The sequence below is a fragment of the Ciconia boyciana genome, chromosome 3 (genome assembly GCF_034638445.1).
Source record: "Ciconia boyciana chromosome 3, ASM3463844v1, whole genome shotgun sequence".
NCBI classification, from domain to species: domain Eukaryota; kingdom Metazoa; phylum Chordata; class Aves; order Ciconiiformes; family Ciconiidae; genus Ciconia; species Ciconia boyciana.
Genome location: NC_132936.1, coordinates 107,968,576 through 107,993,178, shown reverse-complemented (window position 1 = coordinate 107,993,178; position 24,603 = coordinate 107,968,576). Strand labels below are relative to the sequence as shown.

The window sequence follows — 24,603 nt, the reverse complement described above, 5'->3', positions numbered from 1 at the left end:
AATGGGATCCAGAATCAATGAAAGTTGTAGACATTGCAGTAGATCTGTAACATTTTCAGCTTTTGGCAGTATGGACAAACACTGACTGTTTCACATAATCTTAATTCTACTTTCCTCATGCAGGTATTCATAAAAGGGAAGTATTATTTCTTTTGATACAAATAACATCACATACATAAAAACACATAGCATATTTGTGATATAGTGTACTCTTCAGGACACAAACTATATCTTCTTTCTGAAGCACCTTGTACACCACAAATGTCTAAACACAGCAATACAAAAAAAATAATAACTAAAAAGCCAATAGCAGAAAAACTAATTTTGCACGCTTGCCCTTCCCTTAAAGATTTGAGTCAAAAATGTGAAGTTACAATAAATAGCTGTACTTACTGAAAAAAACCCCAGAGTCAATATAAAGACTCCCCTGTCCAAGTATTATGAGGAGTTTAACCTCAATGCTTCACTTTGCCAGAGGGAAGCTATTCCCTTTGTTGGTAGATCTGGTTACAAGAAACGATAAAGCATAGCTTTTTGTCATTATTACACTCAAGGATAAGCTAAATCCCTGCAGGACAGAATGAGATATGCATCATATTGTACACCTTCCATTAGAACATACAATACAAACTAAATCCCGGCACAGGAAGAAAATCCTCGTGTTTTCAGAATGTCATTGACCCATGAGAACAATTTGAACTGCTCTTAAATATCAAGCTAGCTTTTACTGCTATATCAGGTAAACACCTACATGCTTTATCATTTTAACAATCACTACAATCACTCAGACAACAAATCCAACAGATTAAGTTGCCAAAACCTTTTTATAAGCCTCCCAATTTAATTTTTTGCTATGACGTGTAGAGTTTTCCTTGATTCTGATCATGAAGTCTCTCTAGATGTTTTTTAAACATGTAGTGTTTATTGTATTTGTCTGCATTTAGCCTTAGTTATTAACATCTATAAAGAAAGAACAGGACACCCCACAGCAAAAGGATGTTGTAAAGATCACAGTTTTCTGATAAGTTGCTTTTTTTAAAGATTTTATTGAAAGCAAGAAAACTGCAAAGAATTTTCTTGTTCCCTCCCACATAAAATGTCATGAAACAATCCAAAAGGATTTTATTTTTTTATCTCTAGATTATCAGGGTGAGATTATCTGAAACTAACTGCTATTTCATCCTATTAAAAAGTGTGAAATCTCAATGCCGCAGCTTTGCTAAACCTTATACTTATGAATTATTTCCGCTAAGACTATTCTTATGCATAAAATTAAGCAAAATGAAACCCTTGGTAGTAGAAAGAGCAAAAATCAATATGCTATTTGGCAACTGTATTAGAGATGTCAATTCACATTTTTATAGTTGAGATACCAAGCTTTATAAAGGTTCTTGTCTGCTTTTGTATTCTTACCTACCTCTTCAGTTCCAGCTGAGGATCTGCTCTATGATCACAGCATGTATGAGCAAGTAACATTGCCCTTCTGCAAGGAAAGCAATTGTAAGGAAGGTGTTAACAATAAAATCATTGTCCAAGTGACTCTTGCTCTATCTGATTTAGATTTAGCATAAAAGTGTATGCTTTACTTGACCTACAGCATGCACACTGGGTAAAACCAGGTTCCTTGAACATCAGTGGCAATCCCTACATACTTAATTATGCTAAGCTTTTCCTCACTTTCTTTCTGCTATGAAATCAGTATTAAACTTTATTAACCTACTTTGAAAAAGTGACAGGTAGTTGACATCCCCCAACCACAAACTTCCAGCTCATGCCAAGATACCACAGGAAAATGTTTCCATCAAGTCAACAGAGACGGGAAAAGGTCATACAATCATATTGACATCCTATACATACGTATTTTCATTTAGAAGTTATTTTGGTAAGTTTAGTATCAGAGCTGGAAGGAATGTCCTATGAGAAGCGGCTAAGGATTTGGGCTTGTCTAGTTTGGAGAAAAGGAGGCTGAAGGGCAACCTCATTGCTCTCTACAGCTTCCTGAGGGGGGGGAAGTGGAGAGGGAGGTACTGATCTCTTCCCCCTGGTATCCAGTGACAGGATGCATGGGAATGGTTCAAAGCTGCACCAGGGGAGGTTCAGACTGGACATTAGGAAGCATTTCTTTACTGAGAGGGTGATCAAACACTGGAACAGGCTTCCTAGAGAGGTGGTCGATGCCCCAAACGTGTCAGTGTTTAAGAGGCATTTGGACAATGCCTTTAATAACATGCTTTAACTTTGTCAGACCTGAATTGGTCAGGCAGTTGGACTAGATGATCGTTGTAGGTCCCTTCCAACTGAAATAGTCTATTCTATCCCAATATGATTCATTATATGCTAAAATTAAAACTTCTATAAGTTTATAACATACAGATGACTTGAAATTGAAATGCTCCTATAAACGTCTCCAAGTTTTGGGGTTTGTTTTTTTTTCCCCACTCCTTTTCCTTGCTGCTCCATATAGATGGTATACATGCAGGAGCCCAGGATTTACTTACTAAGTCTTCAGTCTAAGGTTCCTTAGAAACTCATTTTTGCAATACTGACTTCTAATGCCTTCCCTCTTTCATCTTCAAGAACTGACTAAATATTATCAACTACTAGGAAAGCTGGCTCTTTTCCTTAATAGTATCTACTTGGTTCATTGTCTTGATCAGGAAGTAAATCATCAACTCTGTAGGAAAATCTGATAGTGTATGAAGGAGACAAGTAATAGACACCCTAAAAATAATTTTCTTATATTCTTCTTTCCTTAAACTTTTCTCTAATGATTGTAGCCACTTTTAAAGACAGTTCTCAATCTGTCAATAAGAAAATTGCCAAACATACTTAAACCGGATTGTCCCAGCTTTAAATGGCAAAGTTTAACACATAATTTAAAGTACATTCTTCTTCAAAAGGTTTAATTGAAACTATATATGTGTGCGTATATATATTACTTTAACTTCTGAAGCACTAAGGGCAGGACCACATATAGTACTGCTTGGCAAGTTAAACAAAAGTTCTGAACTATTCAAGACAATAAAAAAGGCTTACTAAAATACCACCATGAATCATTATTTGAAAACAAGCCAGCAGCTAATTTGGAGCAGACTAATATTATTTCAAGATCCTTCACAAGTCTAAAACCATTAGTTTTTTTTCTTTTCTTGGTAATTACAGTGAAATTAATAGATATGTTCTATATGTTCTGGGATTTAAATGATGACTAGAGTAGTTTTCAGCATTTTTACTGGCAAAAAGTTCCTTCCTTAGAAATATTTTATTTCAAAGCTGTTTTTATTACACTTCCCAGTTGAATGGAGCAACGGTCATGGTCACATCTTGTATTTCTCTGACAGACAGGAAATTAACATGACCCAAGAAATCACAACATACACACAAGGAAAACTCCATCCCATGATACCAAAGAGAATGAGAGAGATGTACGAGAGCACCTATTTTTATCAAGGTATTTCTCCACAAAGGCTGAAATCGATGTTCTTATAGGCATTAATGATTGATACTAAGCACATGTAAGTTTGACTCTGGAGTAAGGAGACTTCAGACTGTCATATATCACGCTTCAACTGGTACATGCTTCAGTCTTCCTTCCTGTGCAGATGTAAGAATTTGTGAATGTAAGTCACCAGGGGCGTCATTTTTGCTCTCAGAAAGCCTCCTCTGAGAGCAACCTCCTCCTCCTTTTTTGAAGCTAGACTACAATCCCTTACAATTTCTCCAAAAATCTTACATGGACTATAGGGACAAAGGCTAGTTTTTAATCTTTCTACATATTTAATCTCTTGCAGAAAATGAAAACACTGTTACTTAAGCAATTTTGCTCCAAATTTAGCAAAGTATTTCACTTTGAACATACATTTCAGTGTTGAGCTGCTGTTACAATGTCTGTGAATGTAGTCACTTAGAATGTCATAATTTAAGTGATATAACAAGTGTATATTCAACACAATTAAAAGATTTAAAAGGATTTAGCAAGTAATTACACAAAGAAGGCTCTTTAGCTCATGCTGACATCGATAAAAAACTGTAGATATATAATGCAACATCACCTTCTGTACCTCCTGAGATTAGATGTTGTTTGCTCAGTAAGAAGCAAGCAAAAAAAAAGAATATTTACTGAACATTTAAAGGTTTTCAGTATTGTAGCTAAGACGCAAAAAAGCACTACAAGATTAAATACACTATAAACCAGATTTAATATAATCAAAACTGTTCAGCAAAAAGTTAGCAAAAGTTCATCCACTTGACTGAATTAACTGAACATCCTACAAACTGGAAATGTAATGCAAGAATTTTGCAGAAAGGTATCCCATTAACATCACAGAAGACACTAGAAAAATGAGAGAAGTGATGCATTTAAGCTTTTCTAGTCCAGTACACATTTCTATTTGTGATTTTATTAAAAAAAAGTAATTTCCAAGTAGAGGGGCCAGGCTTTCTGAAATATGATCTGGATTTCTAGCTGTAACTTCCCTTACCTGTACTGGTCTGTTAGTGGTACCATCTCATTTCTATTTTGCATTGATAGTCAAGGCTTTAAGAGATTTTTTTTATTCAGCAGATATCCTGGACAGAAGTCTCATAGCAATCTTAGTGTAGCAAAATTAATGCCAAATTGCTCAGGCACCCTTTGTATTTCCCTCTTGCCTTGTGTGTGGTTTTTTTGTTTGTTTAGTTTTACTATTCAAGCACCACTGACTACTTAAAAAGCATGCACATCAATTAGTACTTCCTAGGAGATGAAGACAACATTGAAATATCATCAGAAGAAGGACAAGTGATTTTGGAAGGAGCTAGAGACAGAGACAATTATGACAACTTACAAAGAGCTTTCCAAAGTTTATGTTCCTCATTCTGCACTCTCCCCAATCATAAGGAAGACTGAAAACTTTTAAGAAGTAGGAATACCCAAATCTTTCAAATGCCATCTCTTAAAGAGTGCTGAAAATCAGGTCACTGGCCGCGTTTAGTTTAGACTTATGCTCTTTGTTGTCTAGTGTTGTCTTGTTTCATATTTGAACCTTATCACAACCTACTATTAAATTAAAAGTGCATGAGAACAACTATGTACGGTCAAAGCATTCCAACAAACTGCCATCGTTTTGGCTGTTCTGTCACGTGTTTTTTTTCTAAATACATGCACATGAATGCCCAGTTTTAAAAGTCATCTCAAAACCCACACTGATTAGTCCTTTTCAAGAAGGAAAACAGCTTATGCTGCTTTTCCAGTCAATTTAGTACAAAAGAAAGGACCCATGTTTTTTTATCATTTCCCTCACATTATCAGCTTTATGTCTTCTGAAGACTACAGTTCAAAGGCCCAGCAGATTGCTAGTTAAGTACTAGTTCTTCTGTTATTCAAGGAAGGGCAAGGAATACAGAGCACGGGAAATTCATCTTCAAGCACACAGGGAACCTGGAGTTTGTAAGTAGCAGATACTAAAGGTCAAAATACAGCCACGCTGGTACTCAGCTGCACTCAGAACAGAGCAGGAACCTTCAAAATCCTTTTTTGCTACTGCAGAAGGGCTTGCTTCAAAGCAATCTGAAGTCTAGACAAATACTAATGGTTAATTAGTACAATTAAAAGCAAGCCCTTGGACTGCCTAACGAATGAGATTTTAAGTGCACTTGATTTTTTTTTTCCATGCATGTTATTTTTAATTTGGCCAGCCACTGAATTATAAATGGCATTTTTTATTTGTATTCTGGTCTCTGCGTGTCAGTCCTTAGTCTTGCACAGAGCTGAAAGCAAACAGAAAGTGCAGCATGTTGTTCACATAGCTGACAATGCACAGTAATAGTCATGGGAAGAGTAAATGAATTAATAAAACCAGAATAAACCTTTTAAGGTATCACACTCAGGGATAATGTAAGACTAAAAGTAAAAATTAGTAAAGTGAGTAAAAATGAGAAAGCACAGCTCAAATTATTGACTGCCATGAAAAATTATTTCAGAGAAAGAAAAAGAACCAGTTCATTTGTTTGGTCACAGGGAGAGCTCTTCCTCCACACGTGCACAACAGAGAATCCCACACATGTGGACTCAGATTCAGAAGGGTGCACGAGACTGCTACACATTCCCTATCCTTTCCTCACCTATATCAAAATCCCCAAGTATGTCATCAGGCTGTTAATGCTGCGGCACAAAAGGGAGCATCTAGCTTGTGGTTCCCATGTGCCTCCCGCCTATTCATTCTGGAAAACCACTGGATAAAGAATTCCTATTTTAGCATGGAATAAATGGCTTAAATAAGAATAGACCCAGAATTCGTATTGTTTCCATACAAATTACCAACATGCAGGAACTTCTGATCCACAGCATGAATCAATATATTTGCAACATCCTGAACACTGAATGAAATGATGGTAACAGCTTTTGCCTTTTATTTGCTAAAGGTTGATAAAAAGTTTCAGAAACATCCTTCAAAAATCTGACCTAAAGGATTTTTTTTAAAAGATATCTATTTTTAATCTTCCTAGGGGAAGGGAGTAAGTCTCTTTTATTAATCTGTAACACAGTATATGCATATGTATTTTGTACAAAAGACATTAGTACACATTTCATATAAAAAGCAAAACCAAAAGTCTCTTTTAATGCATCAAATATAGCAGAAGCTAACAATATTAAAAACTGAAAATATTTAGATAGGTGGAAAATACTTTGTTTAAAAAACTCCATGTAGGAGTTCTTGTGAACAGTTAATGTTGCTGAAATGAGAATACTTGAAAATATTGTATACACATAGTATATGTATAATCAGCTCTGCAAGCTACGCAGAATGTACTAGATAACAATTATCCTTTTCCTGGAATCAAGCAGGGAGCTGTTTTGTAACAAAGTCTTGTTATTAAGATTGGTATTTGGCAAACATTCCCTTGCTTTTTGAAAAAACAAGAGCTTTTTATTTCTTTCTGGTTCTAATCTTTATGCCAAGCAACTAGAAGGAAAATATAAAATGGGTAAGAGGCAGCTATAACGTTCTATCCTCACTTCACAGCTTTTTCATTTTTATAGACCTCCTTTTTAAAGTATTAATTAAAGTGTAAGTATTGAAGTATATCTGCAATACTGTTTAAACAGTGTGTGGCACAGAACACTCTGAGATACAGCAGAACTCAGAATCCCAGAACTGTCACATAAATCTGCAATGCCAAAACAGTTCAAAAGAAGGCTTAACTCTAACTGAAAGGAAGATGTACAATAAGTTTGAACATATTAATGCTTTACCAGTTTCCTGACACTGAAGTACAATGTTTTTTTGCCTTGCTTAGAATTTAAATAGGTCTAAGCAAGCAAAAACTTTGAATCCAGCAATTCAAACAAACTAAGCTTTGGGAGCTAAAACCTCCAAAGCAGGCTGGTGGGGGATGAGGAGCGATTTATATATATCCCCAAGTCTTAAATCTTAGCCAAACTAATGATTCTGTGAGGCTTTAAACTGGTTTTATTTTCATGTTCTAGCTTGAGATGACTGCATGATCATGGAGAGATCATCCCACATGTCCTTTTATCCTGTCTTTTTACCAGAGAGAATTCAGATGCTTTTCAGAACACTTGTCTCTACTCATCTGCTTTAGCCAAAAGCATTAACAGTATAGCCTTGAAATGTAAATAATGGTAGGTGATATAGAGCAGGTCTACACTGAGCGAAGAGTACTTGTATGAATTTATTGGTTCAATATTGCAGAAGTGCAAGCACTACATGCACTGGCAGTTTGGAGCAGTTTCGCAGCTCCCTGACCTCTTCTCCCCTACCTTTTGTCTCCAAGTCCATAGACCTAAGTTTTCTAAACTGTATCACCAAAGAGATTCAAAAAGAGTTGGCATCAAGATTAGCAAGGATACAGGTAGCTTTTAACTGGTGTTTTCCCATTAAAAAGTTCATACACAAGTCTGAGAGAAGCAATTCAAGTTGGTACCAGATAACACAGCCATGCACAGCACCGTTACCCCATGCTTTCCACAACCCTGAGACGAATTACTGAACAATCTCTGCACGTTCTTCCTCTTCTGCTCCTGATTTTGAAAAATAGCAGGAACGATTTTAAGAGTTTTCCAGTTTTACATTTCTTTACTGTAGTGTTTAGTTTTGCTAGAATATGCAACCCTTCATTATTTATTTTAGCCTTCTTTCATCCCACTAAACATGCTGCTGGACTGCATAGTTTTACTCTTCCCTAGTGACTCCTAACTCTGCTTCCAGTTGTCAAGCATCAGTCTTCATGCTTCTTCCACTTCTTCAAATTAACAGCCTTTCTTGGTTCCTCTTCTTCATTTCTACTGTCTACTCACTGAAGGTTGCTGATGATTACAGAAGCAGATGGTAGCAAAGGAGGGGCAATAACTACCCACCTTCCCAGTGGCTCTAAGCCCCATGGGTTTCTTGAGATATGTAAGTGCATTCAGTCTAAAAGGGCTACTTCAACATGAGCCCTCCAAAGGGGCAAGGTGGAAAAAAAATCTTCCAATAGTACCTGAAAAGAAGAACTAATCATATCATGCTCCAAAGAGGTAAGTTTAGAAACCATTTTTCAGAAAGCAAATCAAGTCCCTGGACAATTGCATTCTGATATGGAGACATGGCTGGAATTTCCCAGGGAGTGTTTATGCTGTCAAGATATTATGCCCACTAAAAAAAAGAGATATGAACATGTCTGAATGAATTACACCTTAAATATGTGCACAAAATAACACAAAAAACGTTGCTCAAGATCTTTTAGCCTCAGAAAAATATCTAAAAATCACCAGAATCATTATGACCAACAGTTGACCTATTTTACCTACTTTTACAATAGAATTCTTTGCCACAATAACCAACCACTAAAAATATTTTCTTTTATGCTACAAGCCTTTTTCACCAATCTAAAAAAATTACCAGTTGCTCAGACATTCAAGTTATGGTGTATAGATGACACTTCCATGTAATTTAGTTTAAACTTCAAAGCTGAACACACTACAGAATTCCAGATCCAGCCAGCTTTAAGAGGATAGGACAAGTGTGGTATTATTTCAATCTGTCTTCTTTATACAATCCAATCTGCAATGATATACCAGAGCCACATTCCTTTAATGTTAGGTCACTGACAAACATTAAGCCTTGGGCTTCAAAACCTGAGAAAACCTGCTGTGCTGAAACAATTGGTTACCTGCCTAGAGCTGTAAGCTCTGTAAGGGATACAGTTTGCAAATAGCGTTCGCCCCCTCTATCTGATCACATCTTTTTCCCCCCTCTTAAACTTAAACTAATAACAATATTTGCATGCATTTTTTAGAAATACAAAGAACCAAAATGAAAGCTAGTTTGACTACACACTGAATTTAATTAATGTATCATATGAGAACATGCATTTTAAATAACCCTGTTAAAACATGCACATTTTATAAAGCTGGATGATTTCCAATTAGCCTTGTAAGAAAAATACCTGGAGAAGCAGCTGTTGAAGAAGTTGTGCAGATTATAGGCTCAAAATGTAATAAAATTAGAGTGTGGAACAAAGATCACGTAAAAGTATCACGCACCTAAGTGTTACTCTTCTGTGTACAGAAAGTTATCTGAGCACGTTAAAATGAATACACAGTTACCACCTATTCTCTTTAGCACTGCAAAGTAACTACCAGTGAGACAGTTTGCAGCTGGATGGATATATGCTCAGGAAGAAGCAAGGTTGCATCCAGTTGCTCCCTGTTCTTACCATCTACCAACATCTTCATTGATAATGGCCTCTCAGTATGATAAACTAGATTCATGATGCAACGGGAGATTATTACATTTAGACACACCTTGTAGACTATTCAGAAAGAAGTCTTTAGTTCTATGCTAAAATAAACACAATGATACAGACACTTGCATTGTCCATTAATGCAGCCACGGCCAGTTTAAGAAGTTAAAATGCATACAAGAAGTCCAGCTTCCCCAACATGGCATGGGACCCGAGTCCTATTTGCCACATATTTAGAGCTAAAAGAACAGGTAATAGCAACCAGAAGCTAGGCGGCTTTTAGAAGATGGACTCATTTGATTTGCTGACCTATGAGGCACATTGCAAGTATCTTCTCACTGAGAAAATTCAGTTGCCTTAGCTAGAAGGAAGTCCAGAAATGAAAGAGTAACCACTTGATAGGGATATGTAGAGTATGCTAATGCATATAGCTGAGTTAATAAGTACAGGTGCTTTTAAGGGCAGATTGTATCCTTATTTTGACTAACAGTAAGATGAACATTTATAATAAATCATTATTTATCATTTATGTACATTTATGTACACATGTACACCATGGTGAGGAAGTACAAGACAAAAAAGCATCTTGGCTCAAGATCCTAATCAGAGCAGTTCAAACAAAGTCTTCTTACTTGTGAAGTGCTATGGAAAACATTATTTTACCATATCTGGAAGAACTTTTCACTGTTCTTTTCTCTGGACTAAGAACAGAAAAACAGATTATGGATCACACTTGTTTCCTTCCTCAAGACTATGGAATACACATGAAGTTTAACAGTCCTGATGCACAGGGAGAAAAACAGTGAAATTACTGCACCCATTTTGACACAGTTTGAAAAGTATGACTGACTGATTCTGTAATGACTCAACTTCCTGCATACCTTTGCATACAAAATTTTATAAAAGTTTTCATCTTTACTTAACATTTAAACAAGTATGGGGTAGAAAAAACACATCTGATTGTAAGCAGTTCCAACAACTAAGATTTTTTTCCATTTGTAAGAGGAATAACTGTCAGGGGAAAGCTGATTTGCACTTTGTATCATTATCCTTATTTTCATCTGCTTTCACCTTAAGGAAAAAAGCTTTATTCACTTTTACTTTTTCCACATTACATATTTGTCCCTGTCTGATATTTTCAGAAGTTTAAAGTCAGTTTGTCATATATTTCATCAAGACGAAATCATTATAACTGGAATACTTGTAGCTCCAAGTTTTGGAGGAAAAATGCCGATGTTGGATGACAGGGAGAAGGGTAGCTTTTATTACCCCAGTGAAAATTCATCCAGTTTGGTTCAATTGCAACCCAGAAAAAAAGAACCTTGCATAAAAGCTTCAAAGTGTCTTAGTGCAACGGGGAATTTGATTTTTAGAAATTGCCTCTTTGACTGACTGATTTTGCCCAGGACCAGCAGGCTCTAGAAGATTTTCCTTGTGATTGTTGCTCCTTGCAGCTGGGACTACTGTCACTGGAACTCCAAAGCCAGCAGATATAAAGAGGCAAGTTCATATGATGTGAAGGACAGAAAGGATTAAAACCTGGAACAATCCAAAATTTCTCAATCCTAGCACAACTCTGAAGTTTAGCAGATACATACACTGAAAGACATGGGGACAACTCACTGAACCAGCTGGTCTGACAAAGAAAAAAAACAGCCAGTACATTCATGAACAGAATTGTTGAAAGTATTTTTCAATGCATCTTTTTGAGGAAATATGAGTTTTGATTAGACTATCAGACATACCAGTTCTTTCAGTGCCATCTTAACTATCTCTGTATTGGTTTGCTTCACACAACGTAGATGTACACCTTGTCTTGTAAAAGAGTTAGTGAGCTTCTAAACAATCCCCAATAAGAAAAAACAGCCTTTTTTCACCCAGAAAGAACTAATTCACTTCAGGAATATTCACGTAGCACAGCAAAACTAGTTTCCTGACTTGGTTTCTTCTAAAAAAAAAGTTGGTAATGCATCAAAGATTAACATGTAAAAATATTGGTGAAGAAATTTGGTTCATCTTCCTTTTTGATCTTCTGCTTTGGTAAGAAAATGAATTAGTTATGGAAAAGGTTACCCATACTGAGAACTAACAAATAACGCAATCTGCTTACCTTATCCTGGCTATATGTTGCTGCACAGGCTGATGCTGAAAATGGTCAGGCCACTGATGGTGAAGGCAGAAGGATGGGGAGGGCTGAAGACAGCAGGCAGGCTGATATATGGGTGTGTGTTTTTGGCAAACAGATGCTGAATACTCAGTATGTGGCTGCACGCAGCATGAAGTCATAGGAGATGGTGCTGAGTTGCCAACCACTGAATGACATTCTTGCTTGTTATTATGGCTACTTAAAGAATGATGGTACGGACAAGGGTGGCAGCATTGCGACAACATCTGCTGAGTTCTTTGGTTGTCTAAAGGCAGAAAGGATGGTTTGATTGTACCATTAAGTTGCAGGCAGCCATTCGGACTCACTTTTGTTCTTGATGTTTCCTTGGATGGGAGTTGTTGGACCGCAACATCTCCATCATTAGCTGCAACGATACCTGGGCCAGTAGTGTTTGACAAGATGCTGCCATTGCTCAGAACCACAGAGTCACTAACATTACTCATAGCCATGCTCCAAGTTCTTGATGGATATGTGATGTTCCTGAAGAAACAAATAAAGCAAAGTTTACAGTGCTGCAGTGTTTTCAGATGCTCGGAAATAACTTTAGATTGAAATGAGTAAAGCTCCTCTCTCATCTTCAACTTTCACAACACAGGAAAATGGAAAGGAGTCACACACAGAGTCAGGAATGTTTTGAAGGACTTTCACTTGTTCAACAAAAAGTTAAGAGTGAAGTTACATAAATGCTCAGTAATTAAACCAAAATGTAAGTCAATGAATAGACAGTTGACAGTCTCTGGGTCACAGCTAACAAGTAATGGTTGAGATGCACAGGAACAAGATCATTTTGCACAAGACTAAGTAATAGCCACTGTTTATAAAAACAGATTTTGGTATTAACTGTCTAACCATCCACACTTTGCACTGCAATTTGCTTGTGTGCTTTGAAAGCCAGCAGGAGACAGGACCACACAGCAGAGATTGTTTAATAATCATTTATGTGCTGGTTTCTGTAACCTCCTTTCCTATCTCCAATTTCTATTGAAAGTGAGGCATATTTGTATTTTTGAATAAATTATTTTAAAATGCCTTATTTAAATAAATCAAGCCACTTCAGCAGACATCTGTCAAAATTTCTGGATGGTAGACTAGGTCTTTAGCAGAAGCTCAAAATGAACTGTTATGAATACTAAAAAGATATCCTGGAGGTATTTAAAAGACATGTAGATGTGTCGCTTCGGGACATGGTTTAGTAGTGGACTTGGCAGTGCTAGGTTAACGGTTGGACTCAATGATCTTAGGGGTCTTTCCCAACCTAAATGATTCTATGATTCTAAGATAGAATACAACCACATGTTTTCCCCAAGCTTAAAAAAAAAGATAAACCCAGGATTCAATTACTGCTAGTTGAGAAGCTCATGCTTCTGAGTGACATGTATTCCAAAGGCAGTTAAGAAATGCACTGTACTGTAAATAAAGGATATTAAAGATTTTCTTCTAAAGTTTTATCTTTTTCAAGCAAAATGTAAATACTGTGTTAACTATAATCGTGTTTTAATAAGCTTTGAAAATAAGTTGGAGATTATTATTTTGATAAGTAACACAAAAGGTCAAACATCACACTTAGATAAGAATTTGTTTTCCTAGTTACATAGGGAGGAGGAGAAAAGAGAATGAGGAAGAACGAACACTGATTATGTACTATTTAGAAGAATAAATCAACACTTGCTTAAAAAACAGAATCAGTTAATTACAACTGCTTTGGCTAACTTAACGTTACCTTTTTGATACTGAATTTAATCAACAACATTCCAAGTCCAAATTGCAAGGCTTGTATTACAGACACTAAACTGTGCAGAAAGACACAACATACAAAGAAAGACAGATAAGTGAGGAAGTTTCTAACTCATTTTCTTCCCTGGTACCTTTCCTGAGTGCTCAGAGAGCTAAGCCTGCCCAGCCAGCTGAACTATTTAATTGCCTGAATGCTAATTCTGAGCAGAAAGTGCTTTGCAGAGTGGAATGCTACCCCTGGCAGCCCCCCTGTGCAGCACCTCCCCTAGACATAGCTAAATCCTTCACTTCTGAAACGAAAATTAATCCTCTGCTATTTGTTCTAGATCATGTGCAGAGCCCGATGCCCTGGGAAATCACTTTCATTTAGATAACCACTCAGAACAGGAGAATATGCTGCTTGACGAGCATATTTTTTCCAGCCTCCAATTCCACACATTCCTGCCGGGTACCCTCTCCCCTGGCCCAGGCAAGTCAAGCCCATGGAGGACTTTCCACTGAGCACAGAGAGTAAATTCAAGCGGCTGGCTAAACTTTGTTTCAGTCTGAAAAGACATATTAGTTATGTGAAATACTGCTGTGTTTGAACAGTCTGTTTTTTTCTTGCACTGTAGGCAGCTTCAAAGCCTGCTGAAGTGGACAGAGAGAGCTGGTCATCAAGGCAGAGAAAGCTCCTCTCAAGTTGTCTGGCAGCATTTTAGGAATTTCTGGCTGCTTATTTTCACGTTCACTCATATCAGAGACAGGCTGCATGGTGACGATGTTACCTTGCTCTTTCTAAGTTAGACATACCCATATCATCGCTTGAAACTGCTGTACACTGATCAAGTTACTGTTCCGCAGACTACTATTATAACTGAAAATAAACTATGGAGATACTGCAAATATCTAGCCCTTCAAGCAGACAGATGCACCATCCTTTTTGCTCTAAACCCACGACATCTGCACTGCGCGGCAACTGAGATAGCTACTAAAAATTATGTTGTGTTGTTTCAAATCACCTTATAAAGGAAACCAAGCATTTTCGCACAAGGCACACATGTGCCAGAGAGATGCAAGCTAACTTGCACCCATGGAAGCTGGGCAATCCCAGCACAGACATACAGGCTTGGGACTGTCAGTGTGTCTGTGCCCCTCATGAACACTGATTGACACAGGAATTATAACTTTTGCTCCAGATAGCCCAGCAGCCTCTATTTAATATGACCAAAGATAAAATGCTTTATTTTCAACAGATGTAATATTTACCTGTATGCCTTTCAGTTTAAACACAAACTACAGAAAGACTCTTTAGAAACTAGTAAATTCAAAGAAAAGCCAAATATCATCATCATCAGTATGACAACACATAATTCCACCTTTGTTCTCCTTTTGAACAGGCTATTCATGAACTATCTCAAGCTATAAAAATTTTACCAGATCAAGCTGATTCTTTCTTTTTCCTAAGCCTTGAGAAACTATTGAGTTCTGTCCATTTCCATGGAGTCTTTGAGCAAGGCAATGGAAGCACCTGCTTACCTTGAAGCTCTTTCAATGCCATATTATAGTAAGCAATACTACTTTGCATGCTTAAGGTAGCCATCTGATTAAGTATTTTATTGAATCACAGTTAAGAAGAGCTGGAACTCAAACCAATTCTCTAGAATACGAATTGGGCTGTATTTTTTCATTTGGTTTGGTAGCTTTTCTTACATCAAATGTAAAGATGTTTGATGTCACCTGACAAGTCTAATGTTATCCAAGTTTTGTTTCACTCATGTTTGAGGGTACGAAAAGTGATGTACTGTGGTACTTCATTTGTGTTACGCTCTATACAAGCGACTGCAACTCCACTGTCAGCAAAACTTCACTTGCAGCTATTGCACCAAAATATATTCTTAGAATGTATTCTTATCTCTCTGTATTTTGTCTCCCCTACCACAACTGCAGTGACTGGGAACTTACTGTGAGATGTAATGGCCCAAGGAAACGGTTAACTGAGAATCCCTCCTTTAGAGGATGCACAAACAGACAAGTTAAATGCAACAAGTAAAAAGCACAATAAGATTTTAACAACATATGGACCTGGGAAAACAAAAAACCTGTTCATCATGAAAAAAAACCTAAACCCCAAAATTTTTCAAAATGCAGTCTTTGAGATTTCTGAATTTTTTCAATGATGAAAGTTTGTTTTTGCTACATTCCTCTGAATGCTTTAGGATTTCATATTCTCCAACAGAGTGGGGTTTTTCAGACTTATTCCAATTTACATCTGAAGGTTCTGAAGCAATGGACAGGTATTCTGAATAATGAGGTTGTAAATAATACAGGTTTTAATATAGACAGTGCTACTTAACAGAACATTAAACACAATTAGAAAAAGTGTTAACCTACATGTTTAATACATCACATGTAGGTATCCACCTCTCTAGCTGGACACACAGTATTTTAAACATTAACATCTATTTAGAAATTATGCCAGCTGGACTGCTAAGGAAAGAAAACTCAAATTATCTTTAATTACTGCACGCTTGATAACAGTAACTGCTAAGAAAGCACTTTAGCCATGCAGTTCAAAACAACAGCTTGGAAGAACATCATATCTGGAAAGCACCACGGTCTGTAGAGGCAATGTTACTTAGTGACAGTTTTATGGAGTAATCCCTCTATTATTTGTGGAGCTAACAATGAACACAGCTTACCCAGCAGACATCTGCCATCTGCATTGCAAGCCCTTCAGGAAATCAAGTAATGCTGTACCACACTGAAACTATGTAGGATTTGGTGTTCCCTAACTAGCATGTTCTTTTTAGACTTGGATTAAGTTCACCTGTTCCTTTGGCTGCAACCAAAAGAATTTTTCTTTGCTTTCTTTGCTTAAAAAAAAAAAAACACACACAGACTTAAAAAAAACATTGGTTCAACAAATCCCATCTGGGCTCATAATGCCTGCAATTGAGAATGACAGAAGTGCAAATTCAAGAGGGACTGATGTAGTGGAAATTTAGTATAACCTAGTATATTAGTATAGATAATTTATAGATCTTTAGAAGATGACAGAAAACAGCTAAGTGTCAAGGGTTATTTTAACCACGTAAGAAAAAAAAAATCCCGAAAATCTGTACCTTGCACTAAAATAAGCTGGTTATAAGACTTCACATTTTTCATTTAGGGTAGGACAAAACTCAAATTTCATTTGAAAGTTATCTAAAGCCTGTCAGCTGTAGTCAGCATTGCACCACTCAGCCAGCTGAACCAGTCCAGGTTTCCTGGACCTTGCAGACCTGTCAGCTACAAAGCACCATGGTTCTGAGATGAATATGATGTCTGAAGTAACAAAAATCTCTTTTCATGTCAAAAGTTCATCTAAAACAGCTGGATTCTAAAAGTAGTGCATTCTTGAAATAAGCAAGATTTAACAATCCCAGTGCTACCTATTAAGTCTCCTTCTAAATGAAATATTATAATGGACTTATAGTCCCTTAAGACACTAAAGTTTTTTAATGTGGCAAATGGGTTACACGGTCTCAATCTGTAAGCTCAGTTAAATCCTCTCCAGACTTTGTTTGCTGTGCCAGCCAGTGCACAGCCACTCTTAGGAAGGTTTTCTCCTCCCTTCACATCACCAAAATTCTTTGCATCTTTGCTTTTTCTCAGTGCTCACAGGAGTAACAGGTGGTGCCTGGTGTTTGATACTGGGTTTTATGGGAGACATCTAGTTATCTATCATTGCAATGGTCTTTAGCAAGTCAAGCAGCTTTTTAATGTTTTATGGCTGTTGATCTCCATTTTGGCTCTCAGCTAGACATTTTTCAAATTCTCTAGCTCTTACCCCATGCGTTCATATGTGGTGCTTGGTTTCTCTCAATACCCTGATTCTTGCTTTTCCATTTCAGCTGTTAACCACTAGGTCTTCCCTGAAAATCTTTCACTATACAAAATATAGACACTTCCTAGAACAAGCCTTCCCTGTCCTTTCCAATTCTCTTTCAAGTATTTAAAGTATATTTTAAAAGTATGTATTTCATCTTCAAGAAGATTCTCAATTCTTACTTTATCAGCACACAAGTTTAGGTGATATTAATGAAACTGCTTCACTTTGAGGATTGATACAACGTAGCTCTTATTTTTGAGAAATGCCATTACAGTCAGTTTATTTTCTGCACAGTCTATAAACACCCATTTTCTTAACCAATGTCTCCCTGTTAACGAGCACATTTTCAGCAACCTAAGTACTTTTACCACTCAGTAGTAGTTAGAAGACAATTACGAAGCAGAAGAGATTTTCAGAAGGGAAATTTCCCCTCCTCCATTTTGTAGCAAGTGTTTCAAAAGCCATCTATAGCCTTTCCATCCCTCTCTGCAGCCTGAGAGGTTGAGAAGCTGTCCCATCTTGAACCTGAGACACCATGAGTTCATTTCCTGCGTCGCAGGCTGGCTCGGGAATTGCAATTCCTGTGACGGTTTCCAGATGTCACCGTGCCAGGACCACAGCTCATGCTACAGATGGGCACTAGCGAACCAGGGTTGCCAAGCTGGCACACGAACTGACCCAGCAGCAACAGCTGTAGGGTGATGGAGCTGGGAAAGACTGCAAAGGGTGGGAAAAAAGAATATTCTCCAAAACTTCAGAAATAGATTTTGCTTTGCTTTTAAGCTAAAGTTACTTCTCCTGGCACGAACAGTAAACCAACAGCAGACCATTTAGAGAAATCATTTGCAGGGCTTTGACTAAAGAAATCAATTGCAGTGCTTTAACTACAAAGTCTTTTTTAAAGTCAGAATTCATAATAAATATAATTAAACTATAGAAACAACAACAAGAAGCCCTGAAAATTCTCTTCCAGAAGTTTTGTATAATCCTAAAATTTTATTTAAAAATAACTTAAGCATAACACAGGGGAAATAGGAAAAACAAATGTATTAAGAAAATCCGAAAAAGCTTCAGATACTCTGAGTTTTGGAAAGATATACAGCTACAAGCAGAAATGACTGGAACAAAACATGCTACTTCAAGAAAAAATGTGCATAGTTCTGGAAAGCAGGTATACCTCAGCACAGTTTAAGAGCATGGAAAGCTGTTAAAAATAAACCCAAACATTGCTTACCACTGCAACACTGTCATCACACTAAATCTTATTTGCACAACTTACTGACTTTCTATTACCATACGAAAGACATTTAAGTTTTGTAATTGCAAATATTCTGATCCAAAATAGCTCTAATCCTGCTTACACTGGGGGAACCCAAATATGTTTCTTTCTGGATGTAAAAGGAGTTACTCACACTGAAAGTTCCACAGGATTTTACTTCATCATGCTGTGGGATTAACATTTAAATTATTACAGCTGTAGAGGGACACAAAAGCAATACTCTCTAGGATACAGCTCTGGCTATGCCTACCATCATCCTGACTATATTAGTGTTACATAAGAGGTTAAGAAGCCTCTCAACCATCTGTTTAGAAGCAGGTTTTTTGTTTTCTGTCCAAATTTAAAAGCTATGTTTGAATATCTTTAAATAATCTGTTACTAACAGCAGCATTTTTTTCTCCATATTTTAATAGAAGCACTAACATAATTTTACAGCTACCATATATTAAACAAGCAAAACACTTGGTGAGAATGCCAGGACACATTAAGCAGGTATACACCCGCAGTCACACCTATTTGACAAATGCAGAGCATTCTTTGCATTTAGCTACAGAAAATATAGCAAACCAGTTTTACACTAACAGTCCAACAATCATTTTCTTCGAAAGCTAAGCATGCGAGAACTGATTTTTTTTCCCCCCGCTTCCTTTCCCAAGCGTACATTGGTTTTAAGTCTCCCATTTGCTGAGCTGCGCTCCGAAGGGCAAATGATAAACCCCATGTACCACTTCTATCATTGCGCATCTGTTGAGATAGCTGGATCTCGAGTCGGGGGGAAGGGTGGTTTTCTTTCTCACCAGCTCTTCAGCGCTAGCGGGGTCCTGTTCTAAGCTCCCCGGCATTTCTACCCAGCCGTAGTCTTTTACAAGTCCAGGAGTCTACTTGCATTACAAAGTAGCATTTTAGTGTAAGTAAACTGAAGGTACACAATAGCCTTAGTTAAACCTACATCCTAACGCCTTCTGAAAGCCCGAGTTGTTTCAGCTGTAACCTAAGATACGCTACGGGAACGCACGGCCAGACTTGAAGCAATCCAACGTAAGACACTTCTTAACACTTACCAGACCCAAGCCGGAGTAGGCTGGCAGTAAGGAGAAAGCAGTCCCCTCTCGATCCAGGTATCCCCCCCGCCTACACGCCCGCTCTTCCCGCAGCCACCCGAGAGCCGGGTCCGCTTCGCCGCTCGCCCCAACAATGGCCCCGAGCGGGGAGCGCCGAGCCGAGCCGCTGCTGCTGCGGGGCCGCGGGGAGACGGGGCCGGGGCCGCCCCTCCCCGCGGCAGGTCAGGGAGCTGGCAGCGGTCCGCCGGCTCCTCCCTGCTGCTGCGGGAGCCCCGGGGCCGCTCCCCGCCCTCGGTTCCAGCCCTCTTTGATCTGGCTTGGTTAAGGCTGATTTGGAGATTCGAGCCGCGCTCTGCAGCTTCGTCTGCCTGCGCCCACTGGAGCTGTGGGACCTGCGAGCGCGGGGCGCCTTGCTCTGGTTCCAGCTTCAAACACACGTGCTCACCCGGAAAGTACAAGTGGCATCACCTTGCCACCAGCGTTTTTGAAATGGGAAGAGCTGAGCAAGGCGGGACACTGAGAAGAGCAGCGAGTATCATTTGGAGTGTTTTTCAAACTCACTGCGGTCCCCATTAGTTCCTAGCAAACATGTCGCATCCCCCAGCCCCATGCTCTTGACTTCATCCTTTGGTTGTCGGGCACTTCTTACAAAATACCTCTGTGCAGCTACAAATCGCTGACACTTCTCCAACAACAAATAAAACCGACTTGGAAAAACAGGGCTTTTACCCCACCAGATTTTAAGATATTTGTACCTAAAAGGCCTTGTCTTGATCTTCCTTCACACCTGAGCACTTGAGGACCTGGTAGTCCAAAAGTGAACATCTCCACATACTCCTCAGATACGTTTGTTTAAAAGGCTTTATAAATAGAAGCTGAATTATTACAGACTATTAATGCAAAAAGCTGAAAATTCCACAAGCAGAGAAGATAGCCTGGTCACAAGTCAAAATGAAAAAACAGAGATTGCTAAATTCTGGGGATATTTAAACCCTCAGTCCGAGGACCTCAAGAATAAAGCAGCAGGTCATGTTTTCAAAGAGCTCAGTATTAAGGTGCGGAACACTGTACTCGCTCAATTTGCAGAGCTGTATTACGAGGAACTTTTTAAAATACTGCTATGGGAAATGCCACAAGCTGGTCTTAACCTGCTCTACCAGGGTATGCTCAACTAACTACTGAACCTCACGTGCGAATAAGCCTTATGTTTTGGGAGGTGACTCTTGGTTTTTCCTCAGCTCTAGGTATCTCAGATACAAACTTCAGATGCAAACCAGTCCTCTGTCAATCCAAAGCAGGTCACAGTCCACCTGGGACTGGCTTTTTAGAAGAACTCTTTCCCCTCTGCTGAAAGGAGCTCTGATTTCAGGGTCAAGTTTGAGCTGGTTGTAGCAAAAGGAATTTCTCATCCACAAGCATCTTTACTCTTCATAAAGTAAAAAAGTCTTACCAAAGGAAACACTGGGGCTCAGTTTCCCTCAGTGTGACCTTAGAATTATGCATCCTAACTCTGGTCCAAGTTTTTACACAAAGCAACTCTTCCTGCTCATTGGATCTGGTCTTTAACAGGTGGCGAGGGACTGTGCTGCTTCCCTACTTCTAAGGGGAAACTTTGTTTTTTTTTTTTAAACCAGTGTTCCTTGCCTTTCCCACTTAGCTTCAACCAGAAAATTTCACTGGCATCAGCTGCTCTGTCTCCACATCCCACACACCATCAGCATCTTATCTAGAACATCATTTTTCTAACATTAATGGATTCTCTAACAGAAAACTTGCTTTCCATCCAAGGTAGAGCCATTCAGCGCTAATCATCCAGGACAGTTCTTACACAAGAAACTCAGATAGATTTATTGAACAAAATAGCAATACTACAAAGCAGATAACTTTAAACCATAATTCAAAGTGGAAGTAGGACTACAATATGGTATTCACTTTCTGAATATCTGAAACGCATAATATATACCCAGAAGCACCACAAGAATAATCTCAAAGCTACTTTTCCAAAGTCACAAAACTAGGTATTTTTTAAAAACCTATCTACTAATAAAACTATTTCTTAAATATGTAAATATTACTGTATATCAGTTCACTGCAGATACTGTATCACTTATATTTACTAACCACCTCAAAGAAGTGACCAAAAGGCACATGATATTTGCTCACTGCTTTGATATCTAGGAGGAAAAGTACTATAAAAATCTAAAGGATTACAATCTATTAAAGCTCTTCAATTATATGTACTGCACAAAATAGTGTTACTATATCTTAGCACATCAACTTACTGCAGCTATTTTGTTCCCAAGGACGACAGTAAAATGAATGTATGTTCATGGGTTATGCTTAATAAAATGATTCCTGTGCAAATTGAATTTAAATACTGTATCATATATTTGAAATACAAACTTGTAGTCAATTATTGTCTTTACAGTACCTAAAAAGCAAACTCAGTGCTGCGAGTGCTGAGAAACCTTTCCCCCATGCTATGCTCTATCCCCGCAGAGCCTTAATTGTCCAATGTCCCCCCGGCACACTCCTGGTTTTGACATCTCCATCATACACCCTGTAACATCCCCTTCTGCACTACATTCAACTTTTAATGTTGCTGCTTATCCCACTGTTCATCTCCAGTGATATCAGACAAATGATGACTTCTTCATTTGTAAGCGATTAGGAAAGACAACTGAGCTCTGCAGCATATGGAGTGCAGGTACAGGAGAATTGGGGGAAGGTGGAAAAGGATGGAAGAATTTAGACCGATTCAGGGCAGATCAGGGATGTCAGATTTGGTCTGTGGAGGCCTCAAGAAGATAAGTGAATAACACTCTGCTCTATCCACTGCCTGGAAATGCATATATGTAGAGAATCTGCAGGACATCTGCACTACTAATTCAGCCTTTAAGTCAATACGATTCTCGATCCACCAGGAAGTTCCATCTACCTATGGATCTATCAATACATTTTTACAAGCCACAGAATTTTATCATAAATAAAATGAACTCTCAAAGCTGCACTATGCATTAAAGAGAAAATGAGCAGAATAAAATTTGACTATTATACCATCTTGAAGATTAATTATTATTTTTAGATTTCACAGATTACTTAAAAATTTGTGACTGGAACTTCAAGCCCTTGGAGACAGACATGCTGCTCCAGGCAAACAAAAATACTTCGCATATTCTGACCAAAGAAAAATCCTTTAAACATAGAAAAAACAGGCAAACCATCTCTTATTATAACTTATCATAAGTGGCTTTCTTTAGTGAGATTTTAAAATAACATTTTTCATAGTATGCTTAACTAATAAAATCAAGTAATAGTAAAAACACTACTATAGTTCCCAGAATTCTACATACAATCTTTAGGAAAAAATAAATACTGTTATGATTATAACCATATTAGAGATCCAAAGGAATTCTAGTTTGTATAATATATAAGAAGATAAGCCTAAAAAATTGAAGCTTATATTTTTATTTACAAGGTACAGCTGACATACTGTGTTGTAACATATGAAGTTTGACTATTCTCTCTATTCAAACAAGATACAAAGCCTCTCCTGAGGCTAAACTGAAGACACCAGGCAATGCCATCATGCACCAGCCACTTCTGCTAGCTTTGGCTGCCCATGATCAAGAGGTGCTACCGAGTTACCACCCTTCCAACACTGCAGCTGCAGCTATTCTCTGTACCTTTTCTTGGCTGGATGCCTTCACATGCCTCTGAGCTTAATAAGACATTAATCACAGATTCTTCTTGTCAGAGCAGTGTCTTTTAACGAGAGAGAGATTCAGAAGAAACTGGAGGACTGTGACAGTGTTAGACATTAATAGGAGAGCTGGTGGCCTTTTTGGGTGCTCTGGGGACAAACAGATGCTGAAGGACTATGCGAGCAGTCAGGGAAAAAGCGCAGAGGCTTTTGAAATCCTTGAAGGCCAGACAGAGGGCACCAGAGGTGCTGTAGAAATTCTGCTGAATTGCTAATGAACTGGGGAGAATAAGGGAATACAGAATAGAAGTAAAGAGCTAATTAAAGGTTAAAATGACAGAATGAGTTCTGCACGTGGCACATGTACTCTGCAAGTATTTTATTATAGCTACATTGAATTTTTACTACAATTCCTATCCACCTACAGAATTTCCTGACTGGTGTTTTTTACTGGGACACAATATTCTCTGTTGCATCCTAGATGCTATAGCACAGTACTTGCAGTAGGCAATTTATCAAATGCCATTTAAAACAAACAACGTAGTAGGAGAAATATGGTAGGGAACTAACCATATATTTACTACTTTTCATACTAAAGTATGTTTTCATGCAACACTTGAGGTAATACCGAGATAGTGGCAGCTACTTTAATTACTCAGAGGCACAGAGGGTACATACTGGGATCTTCCAGATTATAGCAGTACATGGGACATGCCAGGAGAAACATTGAGAAAGTTAATCAGACTGAGTCAGCTTGATATATCGGAAGTTACTAGATCTAGACAGCTGCTGATTGTGCCACACCTGACAATTTTACAGAGATCCAAGTGCCTGCATGGTGCTCCCAAGTGCTCTTGGGTTCAGAAATACAAGGCAAAGACATAAACTGATTTATCTGAGACTGCAGCCACACAAACATGAGTCATCTGCTCCTAGACCTAAGCTGAGCCTGAAAACAGAACAGCTGTGTTCATCAGGCATCACCCCTGAGATGAAAACTCAATATTGGCATTCTGGAGCCTCTGAACAGAGTGGACTTAATTCACAACCTGTGTTACCCTTCCAGAGATGAAAGAGAAT

General features: G+C 38.1%; 1 protein-coding gene across 11 annotated transcripts in view; it reads right to left on the bottom strand.

The window, feature by feature from the left end:
* Positions 1-24,603, bottom strand: part of DISP1 (dispatched RND transporter family member 1) — a 92,627-nt gene that overhangs the window by 23,380 nt on the left and 44,644 nt on the right. For 8 of the 11 annotated variants that reach the window (XM_072857007.1, XM_072857001.1, XM_072857005.1 and 5 more), the window contains 2 exons: positions 11,837-12,373; positions 1,418-1,483 (listed from right to left, as the gene is read on the bottom strand). In XM_072857007.1, coding sequence (XP_072713108.1) covers positions 1,418-1,483; positions 11,837-12,342 — 572 coding nt within the window. In that variant the 5' untranslated portion in view covers positions 12,343-12,373. Of the gene's footprint in view, positions 1-1,417; positions 1,484-11,836; positions 12,374-19,820; positions 19,938-24,603 lie in introns of those variants that run through there. The other 3 variants (XM_072857003.1, XM_072857010.1, XM_072857009.1) reach the window with 2 other exon arrangements.